Source organism: Euleptes europaea, chromosome 3, assembly GCF_029931775.1.
Source record: "Euleptes europaea isolate rEulEur1 chromosome 3, rEulEur1.hap1, whole genome shotgun sequence".
NCBI lineage: Eukaryota > Metazoa > Chordata > Lepidosauria > Squamata > Sphaerodactylidae > Euleptes > Euleptes europaea.
The window spans coordinates 38,975,263-38,991,101 of NC_079314.1; the positions used below are offsets into that span (position 1 = coordinate 38,975,263).

At 44.0% G+C, this 15,839-nt stretch overlaps 1 protein-coding gene across 2 annotated transcripts in view; it reads right to left on the reverse strand.

The window, feature by feature from the left end:
* Positions 1 to 15,839, reverse strand: part of SEMA3A (semaphorin 3A) — a 181,502-nt gene that overhangs the window by 35,964 nt on the left and 129,699 nt on the right. For both annotated transcript variants that reach the window (XM_056845996.1, XM_056845997.1), the window contains exon 7: positions 696 to 838. In XM_056845996.1, coding sequence (XP_056701974.1) covers positions 696 to 838 — 143 coding nt within the window. The remainder of the gene's footprint in view (positions 1 to 695; positions 839 to 15,839) is intronic.

The window sequence follows — 15,839 nt, forward strand, 5'->3', positions numbered from 1 at the left end:
GCAAATCAAAGTACAGTATTTTTCCATCTATAAGACACCCCCATGTATAAGACGACCCCTATTTTTTAACCTAAAATTAAGAAAAAATAGGGGTCGTCTTATACATGGGGGCGTCTTATAGGCTCACTCTCTTTTCCCACACATCAGCTGTTGGGTGGGGAAAGAGAGCGAGGGGAAGAGTCTTGTCCCCTGGCCAGCTGGCGTCCGGTGTTCAAACCCATCGCCACTCACCTGGTGGGGTGGGCAGTGACTGGTTTGAATGCCGGACGCCAGCCGGCTAGGGGACAAGACTCTTCCGCTTGCTCTCTTTCCCCACCTGTCAGCTGACGGGCGGGAAAAGACAGTGAGCCTATAAGAGTCTCGTCCCCTGGCCACCGGCGTCTGGTGTTCAAACCGGTTGCCGCCCACCCCACTGCAGGTGGCCAGGGCACAGGACTCTTTGGCTGCTCACTCTCTTTCCCCACCCAACAGCTGACAGGCAGGGAAAGAGAGCCAGCGGGGAAAGAGGTGGCTGTTGCCACCAGCCCGCCTGTCACTGGCGGGGCCAGCGGCAACAGCCACCTTCCGTGTATAAGACAACCCCCCTAATTTTGGGGCTAGATTTTTAAGAAAAAAGGTCATCTTATACATGGAAAAATACGGTACATAGAATTTGACCATCACTCATTAATTCCCATCCAAGCTCCCCATTTTACCTTACAGATCTGTCCTATTCGGGAATGTGTGGCTTTCCCAGAATGTTCCCCATCAATTGCATTTTCACGAAAGAAAAAATAGATCTTGTCATCTTCTGGGTTGTCACTTTCTGGGATCAGATGCGTGCTAATAAACCGTGGATCTGAAAAGAAAATGCATTATAATGGATTAGAGCAAAGGAAAGACATGAATTTCATTTTAATTTTCATGTTACCCAATCTTTGTCTTGAATACTGTAAGCAATGGCAACCACAAGGATGGTTGTAGAAATACAGTCTGGATTCCAATTTTCACTTGCAAGCTTAGAGTAGAAGTTACAGTGTTGGAGTGTTTGATCTGGGAGACCCAGGTTCAAATCCCTCCTCTGCCATGAAACTCCCTGGTGAACTTGGGCCAGTCATCTCTGTCAGCCTAAGCTACCCCACAGGATTTTTGCTGTGAAGATAAGGTAGAGGAGGGAAGAACAATGTCTGCCACACTGAACTCCTTGGAGGGACATACTACATTTTTAAAAAAGATACTAAACCAATAAATGATGCCCATCTAAAGCCACCTTCTTCTGAAGCAGATCAATGGTCTCTGTGCTGACTGCAGCAGTCCCACTTCCAAGCAAACAGCCTTCCCTGCCTTGTTACCTGAGTCGGCTCTGTCTGTCTATCCATGACTGGCAGCAGCTCTTTAAGCTCTTTCCCAGCCAGACTGCTACCTGAGATCCTTTTAGCACGAGATGCCAAGAACTGAGCCAGAAATGAATGCTGGCAAAGTGTGTGCTCTGTCCTGCCTGATGTCCCCTGCTCCTGTGTAGGAATTAATAACCTCAATATTGTCAGCACCTAAAGAATGACTAAGATATTCAATGCTTCTTTGGAATTTTAGGGAAATTTCAAAACCATTTTCCCTTTCTTGCTCTCATCTTGCACTAAGCTTTTTTTTGGTGATTTGTCAAATGATCAACATCAAACAACCCACCAGCCACATCTAAGAGTCAAACAGAAGACCAGTTTTACTTGAAATCGGTTTTTGCCAAGCCCTTCCCATGATCCCCCCTTCCACTATGGCCAAGGTAACCCAGGGCTGGTAGTACTGAATTTAGAAACAAACAGCTTAGCAAAAGCAAGAACTTCTTCACACAATGTGTAATTAGAACTTCTAGAACACACTCCCCCAAGAAGTGGTGATGGCATGAACTTTGATTGATTGTTCAAAGTTATCAGATTGATTAATGAAAGACTGGCCTACCAACAGATGATAAGCATGATAGACCAAGATGCTGGAGACCAGCACAACAAGGGAAGAGCTAACACTCTCCTGGGCTCTTCTTGTGAGCATCATAAAGGCACCTGCTGTTGGAAACAGATTGTTGGCCTAGATGGATCTTGGTTTGATCCAGCAAGGCAGTTCTTAGTTTCTACGTATCACAGGGAGCAGCCAGGATCCAAAGTAGGCCTTGTTTACAGCAGTGGATTGTTTTTTTTTTTTTTTTCATGGCTGTCACTGTTTACCTCACAGGTCAGTCCAGCTATCTCAGATACATGCATCTTAGCTGTGGCTTCTCACCTCCACCCTCACAACAACAGTCTCTCATTACCTAGCAGCTTCCTCATTCCATTTCAGCAGTAGTCACAACTAATCATGTCCAACACAACTAATGGCAACAGAAGGCATTCCCTCTCCCATCCACATTAAAAGACTCAGCCAGCAATTTCACTGGGGTGCAGATGAGCATAGCAGTGCAGAGTAGGATTGCCAGCCTCCAGGTACTAGCTGGAGATCTCCTGCTATTACAACTGATCTCCAACAGACAGAGATCAGTACCCCTGGAGAAAATGTCTGCTTTGGCAATTGAATTCTATGGCATTGAAGTCCCTCCCTCCCCAAACCCCATCTTCCTCAGGCTCCACCCCAAAAACCTCCCACTGGTGGCAAAGAGGGACCTGGCAACCCTAGTGTAGAGGCATTCTTTCCATACATTGGTCTACCTTAAGGTTGCCAGCCCAGAGTTCACCTGGACAAAATGGCGACTTTGAAAGGTGGACTCTATGGCATTAAACCCCATTGAAGTTCCTCCTCTCCCCAAACCCCACCCTCCTCAGGCTTCACCCCCAAAATCTCCAGTTATTTCCCAGCCCGGATCTGGCAACCCTAGAGCCAAGGGATGAAGACTATGGTCTTAATGTTCTACTGATTTTTATGTTCTGTTCAAATGTACTTCAAGATCATCACCAAAAAAGGAAACATTTGCCTGCTCCATAAATCTGCTTGTAAAATGATATACAGTAAGAAGTAAAAGTTTGTGTGTTTCTGGGGAAAATAGTTTGAGGAGATTTACTTTATTATTTAAATGAAGAATGGCTTAATAATCTAAACAGCATTTTGTGATTTTTTTTTTAGTGTATTCATTCTGAAGGTATGTTTGAAAAAGCGTCATGCACAATTTAATTATATGTAGTAACTACTGCATTTACTCACACACAGACTAGGTTTTTCCCCTGGGTGCTATTAAAAAGAAGGGATTGTCTTAAATTCATATATAAGTTACAGTTACGTCCAATAATAAAAATCTTTTTTGTGTATAATGTTTTTAGGGGGGGCAGCATGTCTTATATTCAGGGTTGTCTTACTTTCAAATAAATATGGTATTCAAAAGATAATATAGGGGAAATGATGGCACAGTTTTTCAAAAGAAACTTGTCCACTCTGTTCCTGCCCCTGAAGTGGTTATCAGATACTAGGAGCTCCTGCACTGAGGTGTAAATCAGGGCAGGAACTCCAGCTTGTGGTTTTCATGCCTGCACTGTGGCCAACTCCAGTCTGCTCATCAGTGCTTGAGCAGCCATTTCTCTGGGCCCACATAGTTCTCCCCCCACCATTGCTGTAAGGCCACTATGCCCATTGAAGACAAGAATGCCGCTCTTCAGGAGCAACAGCACATGAACAGACATAAAGCTGCCTTATACCGAATCAGACCCTTAGTTCATCACGGCCCCACCACCATGGTGGGAGAAGAGTGATAAGAAGAAGGGCCACGAGATATAGGAACCCTCGAGTCCCTTCTAACCCTCGAGTCCCTTCAGTCTCATCCCTAGGAATGGCAGTGTACATGTTCCTCTGGTTCCCTCCTTTTCAGCACTGATGTTGTGCAATGCCAGATCAATTAAGAATAAGCCTGCTACCCTCTGTGATGTTATATTGCAGGGTGGTTTTGATCTGGCTTGCTTGACCGAAGTGGGGCGGCTGCAATTCTCACCTAGGAGATCACCAGAATTGAATGCATTGGCCTGGTGTGGGGAACTGGGGAGAGACTGGCTGTCTTACTGGTGTACCATCCACCTTGCTCACCAGTAGATACCCTGTTGAGATTGGCTGATGCCGTCTCCAAGTGGACCCTGAGGTTCCATCAGCTGATAGTCCTGGGTGACTTGAACATCTGCGTGGGCACAGACTTATCAGGTGCTGTCTTGGATTTCTTGGCTTCCATGGCAGCCTTGGGACTCTCCCAGGCCCCACATACTAATCAGGCCACAATCTGGATTTGATCTTTCTATACTGGTGTAGATCTGGTCAGACTGGTTCAAACTGAACCTGTGCCATGGTCAGATCATTTCCTCCGGAAGGCTGGTTTGGGTTTTTCCTCCCTCCTCTGAGGGCACTGAATGAATTTATGGTCACCCACAGAGAGTGATGGATCCGACTGGTTTCCAAAATGCTCTGAAGGACTCCTCTGGACCTGTCAGCAGTTTCCTTGATGAGCTTACTGAGTCCTGGAATCAGGATCTTCATCAGGTCATCGATCAGATCCCGACATCCTCTGCATCCCTGTTCTTCCTTTGCTTCTTGGTTTACCGAGGAACTTAGGCAGAGGAAGAGAGAACTCAGATGACTAGAGTGAGTTTGGCAACATGTTTGCAATGAAGCCTTGAGAACACGTTATAGAGCTGGTTTGAAAGTTTATGAAGTGGCAGTGAAAGGAGCAAAGAAGTCTTTCTTCTCTGCTTCTATTGCATCTGCTAGTTTGCATCCAGCTCAATTATTTAGGATAGTTCAGACACTGACCTCTCCTAAGGAGGAGTCTCAAATTATTAGCGATTTGGCTTTCAGCCATGACATCTTTGTGAGCTGTTTTTGTAAAAAAAAATTTATAGATAAAATCTCTGAGCTCCTCTAGGACCTTGCCTCCAACTTTGATGCAAATAATGTAATAGAGGGTCCGTTGGCAGTATCTGGTCCTTTTCTGGACCACTTCCACCAGCTCACACTATTTGATGTTGATAGAGTTCTGGCTGCTGTGAAGGCAACAACTTGCTCCTTGGATCCCTGCCCATTTTGGTTGGTGAAAGCCAGCCAGAATGTGGTAGAAGGCTCCTTGAGGGAGATTATTAATCTCTCTCTCTCTCTCTCTCTCCTCTTCTCTTCTCTTCTCTTCTCTTCTCTTCTCTTCTCTTCTCTTCTCTTCTCTTCTCTTCTCTTCTCTTCTCTTCTCTTCTCTTCTCTTCTCTTCTCTTCTCTTCTCTTTCTCTCAGAGTTGCTTCCCCAAATCCTTAAAAGAGGCTATTGTTAAGCATCTTCTCAAGTAACCTTCTTTAGATAAACAGAATCTAGTCAACTACCGCTCGGTATCAAATCTTCTTTTTCTGGGGAAGGTAATTGAGAGAGCTGTCACTGATCAGCTCCAGATATTTCTGAATGAATCTTCAGCACTCAATCCATTCCAGTCCAGCTTCAGCCCGGGTTTCGGGACCAAGACGGCCCTTGTAGCCCTTGTGGACAACCTCCGGCTCTATCTTGATAAAAGTGGGTCGGCATTGCTGCTTTTATTGGATCTGTTAGCAGCGTTTGATACTGTTGACCATTCTATTCTGGTCAGCCACCTGGCCTCCCTGGGGATTTGTGGCCAGGGCGGCTTATGTAATAACAAATATACAATAAAACTTCATAAACTTATAAAAACAATTAATTAAAAACAGCCTTATAAAAATAGCAGAGATCACATATCTCTAATGGTGTATTTCACTGGTTCCCAACCAGGGGTCCATGGACCCCCAGGGGTCCGCGAGAACTAAATTAAGGTCCGCGAAACAAAGTTATAAACCCATAATAAATTAATATTTTCAATTAAAAGTTCTCTATTATAAAAAAATATATTCAAATATTATTCTAAGTTTAATGTTTAACTAACAGTTATGATTAAAGTTTATTTTCAAATTCTCTGAATTTTTATTTTGAACCTTGGGGTCCCTGCACCGAACAAAAAAGTCCTAGTGGTCCCTGGTCAAAAAAAGGTTGGGAACCACTGGTGTATTTGGTCGTGACATAAGGCCACAGCAGGGCCTGTAGGTTAGGGTTGCCAGGTCCCTCTTTGCCACTTGCGGGAGGTTTTTGGGGCGAAGCCTGAGGAGGGTGGGGTTTGGGGAAGAGAGGGACTTCAATGCCATAGAGTCCAATTGCCAAAGCAGCCATTTTCTCCAGGTGAACTGATCTCTGCTGGCTGGAGATCAACTGTAATAGCAGGAGATCTTCAGCTACTACCTGGAGGTTGGTAACTCTACTGTAGATAGTTCAAATAAGAGGCAGAGCCTGCAGATGAGATGGAAGTATTCAGGCAGGGTGGAGTAGGGTAGAGAGGACAGCACTGATGAAGGAAAGCATAGATGGCCTCAACCGTTGGCCTGGTGAAATAGTTCTGTCTTACAGGCCCTGCAGAACTCCATAAGGTCCTGCAGGGCTTCGGTCTCTTAGAGAGACTATACCACCAAGTAGGGGCTAGGCAAACAAAGCCCTGACCCTGGTCAAGGCCAGCCAGACACTCTTTGGGCCGGGGACCACAAGTAAGTTAGTATTTGATGATCTTAATGTTTTCTGGGGAGCATACCACAAGAGGCATTCTCGCAGATGCAAAGGTCCCAGACTGTGTAAGGCTGTGAATCTATGGCCTTTTAACCCACCGATGTTCCTCTCCTCCCCAAACCCTGCCCTCCCCAGGCTCAATCCCCAAACCTCCAGGAATTTCCCAACCCGAGGTGGCAACCCTATCATCCCACACAGCACTTTAACAATGGATTTGTATAAATCTGGGTGGGAGGGAGAGAAGAGAAAAAAATAAAATACGTGAGAGGACTGAAGAGCTGACAAACCTCTTCTCCGACAGTCTCAAATAATCTGTGCTGAAGTATGTTAAGAATAACAAACTTCAAAAAACCATGACTAAAACATGATTAAGCTTGATCAAAGAGGGATAAAGCCACAGTGGTAAACGCTCTCAGTGTTAACAATGCTTAGAACCCTGTCTCTGATCTCCATGCCAAGCCTAAAAATAAAACTTGGTTTACAATATAAGAGAAGCATAATTTTTTTTTAAAAAAATTAAGCCATTCCTTAGGTGCCCATTTCTCAGTTCCTTTAACAACAAGATCCCTTCCTGTAAACCCATTAACACTTCCTGCTAATGCCCTATTTGGGGTGCCTTTCCTCCATTAACTGTTCTTGCAGCATTTTCACTGACAACAGTTCCTAAAGGCATGTGATTGAGTGACACCTTCATGAAGCTAGCCTTCAGATTCACCAGCCCTTCTTTTCTTCCTTAATGCAAACAGATTTTGCTGGTCTCAGTATTTCAAGTTTAGATAATGCTAAGGTTTTTTTTTTTTTTAAAAAAAACTCATTTTCTCCATTAAAAAACATTTATTTTCAATAACTACAATGAAACAACAGGAAAACGTACACAGGAAAATAAGACTGCGTTCCCAAATAAATACTTCAGGCTTAGGGTTGCCAGGTCCCTCTTCACCACCGGCGGGAGATTTTTGGGGTGGAGTCTGAGGAGGGCAGGGTTTGGGGAAGGGAGGGACTTCAGTGCCATAGAATCCAATTGCCAAAGCGGCCATTTTCTCCAGGTGATCTCTATCGGCTGGAGGTCAGTTGTAATAGAAGATCGCCAGCTAATACCTGGAGGTTGGCAACCCTATTCAAGCTGTTATATAAGAGATGACCCAGAAATTCAGTGTTCTTTTAAAAAACGTTCTAGCAATGTAAGCGTAATGTAATTCAGGGACATCCCCCCAGAAATTCCAACAAGGCTTGCCGGAGGACCATTTCTCCCCTGCCAAGCAAGCCGAGTAGCTCTTGCTGATGTGCTCTTGCACCATTACATAGGGCCACATGCTTCCGCCCCCCACACTGTCTCACGAGTTATGTACCACCATGACCTCAAGCTCCACTGGGTCGTTCCTGCACCGGCTCAGCTGTGTGGGAAGGGGGGCATGTTGAAAAGCCTGCGCTGACCCTCGCCCAGCCCAAAGCAGCAGGCACGGGATGCGGAAGAGGAGTAAGTAACAGCAATAATGGTTCTATTAATGGGGGGTGGGATCCTATCTCTGGTAGTGGTAAGCAGGCCTTAAACATCAGTAGTTTATTCACCCAGCTCTCTCTCTTTCTCTCTCTGCTTGTCCCCCCGCCAAGGATTCTCCCTCCCCACATTGCCGCTCTTGTCGGCTTGCCCAGAGCAGCTCTGGGCAGGCCTACTGAGCCCCCCCTCACATCACCACTCTTGCCAGCTCGTGCAGAGCTGCTCCAACCCCCACAAGGTTTCCCCACCACCACGAAGCAGCCACCACCCTCACCAGGACCCTTTATTTAATTTGGAGGGAATTTAAACCACGCAATGCACTTTTTTTTTTTTTGACATTTAAGATTTTTCTGCAAACTCAGGTGGGCCCCCAAGTTTGTAGAAAAATCTGTTTGGGGTAAGTATGGCACCAACCTGCGGATTTAGATATCCACAGATAAGAGCCACACTTGGGAAGTAGTATATAGATAACAGAATAAACTCTTGGTTCTCCCCCCCCCCCCCCGACCCCCTCCCATGCATGTTATTTTTAAAATGATAGAATCTTAGGCTTTGGGAAAAACAGGTGTTTAATGTACATTAAGAGGCATAACCAAAATTCCTTGGTAAGGTAAACAGACATCAAAGTAGAGCTTCACTATTGCTTTACCCTTCTTAGGAACAAAATTTACTCTTTTGTCTGGAAAACTGCCAAATGTAACACTTTATTTTTTTTAAAAAGCCTGTTAAAAAAGATGGGGGTGGGAGATAACGGCTGCACTGTGATACAATTATCAATCCCCAAGGCTTTTGTTCTTAGACACAATAGTTTTGATTCTCTGTAATGACTAATTACATGACGAAGAAAAAAAAACGAACACACAACTTCAGTGAAATTATACTGGAATTCTCCAAGTAAATTAGATTTCTCATAAAACATTCCTTATCGCTTGCCTGGCTTGTTAAATTTGAAGGAGCTCTCTCTGCTAACTATGATTAGGTCAGATAATGGAAAAATCAAGAGTTTCTGAATTTATATGCTTAAATGGAAGTGATCTGGTTACACCTCAAAGATGCTTGAAGGATTATTAGTCTGCGGACAGGGCTGCACACGACACTTGACCATATACTGACTATCCTGAGGGCAGGCCTGGCCCTCGCAGTTTACTCACTGTGGATAGAGCGTCCATATCACTGAATGGCAATGTGTTCTTTTCTTTCTCAACAGAAACAATCCCCACATTTGCCTGCAGCACCAAGTACCAAATATACCTGCATGAAACGGACCTAAGGGTGGTGCTAACTTGCACATGCCCCTTAGGTGAGGTTGCCAATCTCCAGGTAGAATCTGGAGATTTCTCAGAAAATGCCTGCTGTGGAAGGTGGACTTTAAGTCATTATACCCTGCTGAGGTCCTTCCTCTTCCCAAACTTTGCCCTCCTCAAGCTCCACCTCAAAATTTCCAGAAATTTCCCAACCCAGAGTTGGCAACCCTACCCTTACCCCTGCCTGTGTGGTGTTCCCTGTCACAAAGAGCATCACGTGTGCAAAATGAGAGCAACAATGAAAAGCGTCTAGAAAGCCAGTGTGGTGTAATGGTTAATGTGTCATACTAGGATTGGGAGGTCCAGGTTAGAATCCTCACACATGCCATGGAAGCTTGCTGGGTGACCTTGGACGAGTCAGTCACACACTCTCAGTCTAGCCTACCTCACAGGGTTGTTGTGAGGATAAACGGAGAAGAGGGGGAGGATGTAAGCTGCTTTGGCTCCCCATTGGGGTGAAAGGTGAGATATAAATAAAGTAAATAAAAGCTAGCACATTTTATAGAAACAGTGATAAAAAATAGCCAGAGAATTCTAGTTTGCATACAGAGTCCTGTCTGCCTGTCCACGCCTCTTCTCTAATGCCAGGTATGGTACACACTGATCTTCTGTTTTATGTTCTCACCATAATCATGTGTGCTAAGGAAACCATACAGGAGTGGGAACCCCCTCCTAGGACACTAGAAAGCTCCGGAGGAAGCTACCCATGCCTGGCTCTTCCGTGGCTGAGGCAAAAAGCAGGAAGAGAAGTACCAGAGGTGCATTTTCCAGAGGAAAGAGAGAAGGGAGAAGCTGGAGGGGGCCATTTCCCCAGAATTCAGAAAATAGGAGATAACAAGTGCACATTTCATTGCAGAGAAGAATTTAATGCTATTGTTAAATCTGAATTGAGTCATTGGGGGACAAACCAGGAATAAAACCTGTTACAAAATGCTGTAACTACTGGTAACAAAGAGGCCAATATTGTCCCTGTCCCTGCCATCTTCTGTCGCCCAAGAGAGACAAATCCAGGAAGACACTGGAATAACTTTCACCCCTGTGATAAGCACACAGGGATCTTGCAAGAGTCTCTCCATGTTCAGAATTAGGGTTGCCAACCTCCAGGTGGGCCTAGAGATCTCCCAGAATTGCAGCTGATCTCCAGACTATAGAGATTTGCTTCCCTGGATAAAATGGTGGCTTTAAAATGGGAATTCTATGGCATTATACCCCACTGATCTCCTTCCCCTCCCAAAGCCTGCCTCCCCAAGATCCGCCCCCACATCTCCTGGGATTTTCCAACCTGGAGTTGGCAACCCTATAATCCATCTCTTATAGAAGAGACTCAGTTTGGTTCCACTTCAACCTTAATTCATGTAATGGCGATTCATTACCTTTTTCTCTTACTCCTGTCCTCTAATTTACAGTTTGCCTTTTAAGCATACGGAAGTTGGTTTCAGGTAGCCGGCTCAAGGTTGACTCAGCCTTCCATCCTTCTGAGGTTAGTAAAATGGGGAACCAGCTTGCTGGGGGTAAAGGGAAGATGACTAGGGAAGGCACTGGCAAACCACCCCGTAAACAAAGTCTGCCTAGTAAACGTCGGGATGTGATGTCACCCCATGGGTCAGGAATGACCCGGTGCTTGCACAGGGGACCTTTACCTTTAAGCATACACTACATTGGGGATAGCCACAAACTGGAGTCACATTGAATACTTTTTGCATGCATTATAATTAAATTTCACAGCTATCATAGGCCAATGTGTGACAAAATCTGTTAAAGGAAAATTAACTTCCATGGCGGCAGTAATGTTTGAAATAAGCACAGGTTGAATTATTGGTTTTATTACGCTAACCTGTCATGTTACTGAAATAACACAAAATTAATCTTGGTATAGAAACAACAGTTGGCAGAGCAGAGGACAAATATATATATATATATATATATATATATATATATATATATATATATATATATATATATATATATATATTTATATATATATATATATTTATATATATATATATATATATATATATATATATATATATATATATATATATATATATATATATATATTTTCCGCATTACTCCTTTTGGTATTCAGCGTTATTGCATCTATTATGACAGCCCTGTTTGGTATTCATGTGGATAGAGTGTGCAATTTCCAATTTAATTTAGCTTCTAAAAATTTGAAGAACAGACACCAGGATTTGTAGCTCACCGTATCCAATTTAATTTCTTAGCGCTGATGCAACACCAAAATTACAGGCGAAAGAAAGGACCTGGCGTGAGCTGTCTTTGATCACAAACTCCATTTCCTACTTGCCTCTGAGAGTTCTCCCTAGTCTGTACTTGAAGGGTCAAGTCTGGTTTGCTGAATTCTGCCAACAGTTGGTATTACTGCCTGCTTTGAAAAAAATCAGCTCTTCTATGTATTGTCTCCAGCAACACAATGATCTTGAACAAAATCAGAATCAAAGGACTGAGAAAGTGCAACGACAATGCACTTGTGCAAAAAAGCATGTGTGACTGTTGCATTACCAGTGGGATACCAGGTGCGAACCAAAGGAACGATGTCTATTTTAATCCTTTTGTGTCTTAGAGAGGGAAACATGTAAAAGGAAAGGGGATAAGGAAAAGAAGGCAGAACATGAGGGTACCTCTCAAGGAAACTTTCCTCTTAGCTGATGTCAAACTTTCTGCCTTAAGTAGGTGAAGTTATTTGCCTTCTTGCCATGAAAAGAAGAAGAGTTGGTTTTTATATGCCGACTTTCTCTACCATTTAAGGCAGAATCAAACTGGTTTACAATCACCTTTCCCTGCCCCTCCCCACAACAGACACTCTGTGAGGTAGGTGGGGCTGAGAGAGCTCTATCAGAGCTGTAACTAGCCCAAGGTCACCCAGCTGGCTTCGTGTGTAGGAGTGGGGAAACAAATCCAGTTCACCAGATTAGCTTCCGCTGCTCATGTGGAGGAGAAGGGAATCAAACCCGGTTCTCCAGATCAGAGTTGCCAGGTTCCTCTTTGCCACCAGTGGGAGGTTTTTGGGGCAGAGCCTGAGGAGGGTGGGGTTTGGGGAGGGGAGGAACCTCTATGCCATAGAGTCTAATTGCCAAAGTGGCCATTTTCTCCAGGGAGGGGGCTCAGCGGAGCTGTAATGTCCTCCAAAGCTGCCATTTTCCCCAGGGGAACGGACCTCTGTAGTTGGAGGTCAGTAGTAATTCTGGGAGAACTCTAGGCCCCACCTGGAAACTGGCAACCCCAATAACTACTCTTCTGTGGGTCATGCCTCAGACAATGTGAAAACATATTACAAGACATGTAGTTCTACCACCTAAAATGTCAGCCTTGCATTAAAAATAAAAGCAGCAGGGCACGGGCAGAGAAGAAAAGGGCAGGGATCAAAGAGGGAAATAGCAGGAGAAAGCAGACAGCTATATACAGTATAAATTGAAAGTGGATCCCATGTAGACAATTAAGGTAAAAGGTCAGAAAACACTCCTGATGGAAAGCCCATCATCCTTACCAGAGCTAGATGTTTTTACAACCTGCTGGGAAGATAAGAAAATCCCCTGATGTACAAAAACCTGTCTATCGGCTGGTGAGTTCTAGTGGGCCCATACTGGCAGGTCCCAGAACTCAAGAGTAGGGTGGGAGTCCGGGTGGGATGGGAACATGACGGGGTGCCATCAGAAATTGCATTACATCATGTCTGGGCAAAATCCAAAAGTGATGTCATCGCTGTGTCGGAATCACTGGAAGATTGATGGTAAAATCTATGGTTTATTTTTTTTCCTGCTTCCAATCTGAACGGTAGTAGGAAGAGAGGGTTGCCAGCAGGAGGTTTCCAGCCATTGCAGGAAATCTGGAAAACCTGCCCATGACATCCTTTCCAGTTTTTACTAGAAATGATGTAAGTGTCAGGGCACACCCCAATTATACCCCCCATTGCCTCCCAACAGCTGTTCTGGTGCTGGTAGGAAAAAGAACAGGTTGCTAGGAGGTCTCCCACTGGACTCCTGGCAACCTTAAACCAAAGACTGATTCAAATAACTCATTTGGTAACAAACAGGTCTTGAAAGCTGCTCTGGGGCTGCCCTGGAAGCACTGATTAGCATTTGTTTAAGGAAGAAACATGCTAATTTGCCTTTAGAGTAGGGGTGTAAATCCCCCAAAATTGGTATTTTTCAGATTCGGGTATAGTAGACACGAAAATTTCAGCATTAAAACCAACAACCGAATCCCCATACCCTATGGGGAATCTTTGCAGGTTCTGGAGCAGGGGCTGTTTTTTTAAGGTACACAATTTTCAGCATAACTGCTGGTGACTCTCTCTACAAGAACTCCCGAGTTTGGTAAACACTGGGTCAGGGGGTCCAATTTTATTGGCCCCCATTTTTTCCTCCATTGAAGCCTATGGGGAATCCTGAAAAGTCTTTTTCAGCTCCACTCAAATGGCATCTTATTTTCTGGTGCAGCATTTCCAAATGCACACCCTACTTTAGAGTTTTTGTTCATGTTACTAATACATACCACATTTGCAACTGGACTCTTACCATGAATTCTCATGGCTTTCAATGGGACTTGCTTCTAAATATCTATGTTCGGGATTTCAGTCATGAGTGTAATGTGTGGAAATAACTTCCTGTGTTCAAAAGATCATTAACTATTCAAACAGAAGCAGATTCAAATGCAAGGTTATTATTTGCATCTCCATGCAGCTGAATTTAGTTATTTCACTGTTTTACTTCATTTATAGTCCACCTTTCTCGCTGCCCATTGGCATTTCATTCAATGTATGTTTTCTACATTTCCGCTCACACTTTTACACCCTTCAAAATACAATCTTTTAGCAGCTTCAGGTTTAATATCAACCATATTTTATTTTCAGAATCATAAGGGTTAAAGCTCACTGAAGTATAACCATCTGGACATCCTGAGTGTAATCCCATTCTATCTCTGCATAAACTGTAATTTCAATCCTATTGTATGCTAAACTGAAAAGGCAGCACAGGTCCCAGAGGGCACAAATAATTCTGCAGTCATTGTTATGCCATGCACACTTTGGCTGCAACTCGGCAAATAGTGCCAAAGACCTACGGAGGCCTGGAATTAGACTACCCAAAAGGGATTTTAAAATAAGTCCCAAACAAAACAAAAAACAAAACAAAGATTAGGCATGAAAAGCTTTCAAAAATTGGGACATTAAAAAACAATGATATTTTTGGGCACACAGTACAATCAGCAAATTCTGTGGCATTATTTCAGTGCAGAATCATTATATTTTGAATATGCGCTGATTTGCTATTCTTTCTGATTAGGGTTGCCAGGTCCCTCTTCACCACCGGCAGGAGGTTTTGGAGGTAGAGCCTAAGGAGGGTGGGGTTTGGGGAGGGGAGGAGTCCAATTGCCAACACAGCCATTTTCTCCAGGTGAACTCAACTCTGTTGGCTGGAGATCAGTTGTAATAGCAGGAGAGCTCCAGCTGGTACCTGGAAGTTGGCAACCCTATTTCTGATACATGCAAAAATAGTCTCTTCCTGTGGATTCTCTGGCTGAATTCAGAGCCATGCTTTGCAGCTGAGGGTGGATAGAATGTGCTTGATCCCCAGTTGTACATTTCAATATCCATATCACCTGGTACATAAAAGGAAAATGATCCCTGGCCCCTGTCTCAGGCAGGCTTCATACTCACTGTTGTATGTGACTTTATCTAGATCAAAGCCAGTCTCTCCATTATCAACTGGGTCATACCTCCAGGTAGGGCCTAGAGATATCCCAAAAGTATAACTGATCTCCAAACTACAGAGATCAGTTCTCCTGAAATCCTTTGGCGGGTGGACTCTGTGGAGTTATACCCTGCTGAAGTCCCTCCCCATTCCTCCTCAAGTTCTGCTCTCTCTAAGCTTCACCCCAAAACTTCCAGGAATTTACCAGCCCAGCTGCTCATTTGATCCAACTTAATATCTTTTTACAACATTGAATAAATGGTTAGGTTCAACTTAAATAATAGCCCAGAAAATGTTTTCAATACACTGTCAGAAAAGGATCCATCCCATGATAGATTATACTTACTTAAAGAGCAATAATGCATTGCATGATAAGGCAAAGAAAGGAATCATCCCATGATTGATTATACTTGTTTAAACTGCAATAATGCATTTCATGATAAGGAAAGGTTAATATGGCTGTTGCTGCACTGTAGGGACACATCTATTGTCATTTCTAAAGAACTTGCAGAGCCTTAGTCCATCATCTTCATGACCTCTTAGAGGATGGGAATTGGGCCCCATGACTGGAGGAGGGTTAATCTTATCCCAATCTTCCAAAAAAAGGAGGAAGGATGACCCAGGAAACTACGAACCAATCAGTCTGACCTATGTCCCAGGAAATGTACTGGAGCAGATTTTGAAGGGGTCAATCTGCAAGTATATGAAGGACAACTTGGTGATCCGGGGAAGTCAGCATGGATTTATTGCCCACAGGTCCTGCCAGATGAACCTCGTTTCCTTCTT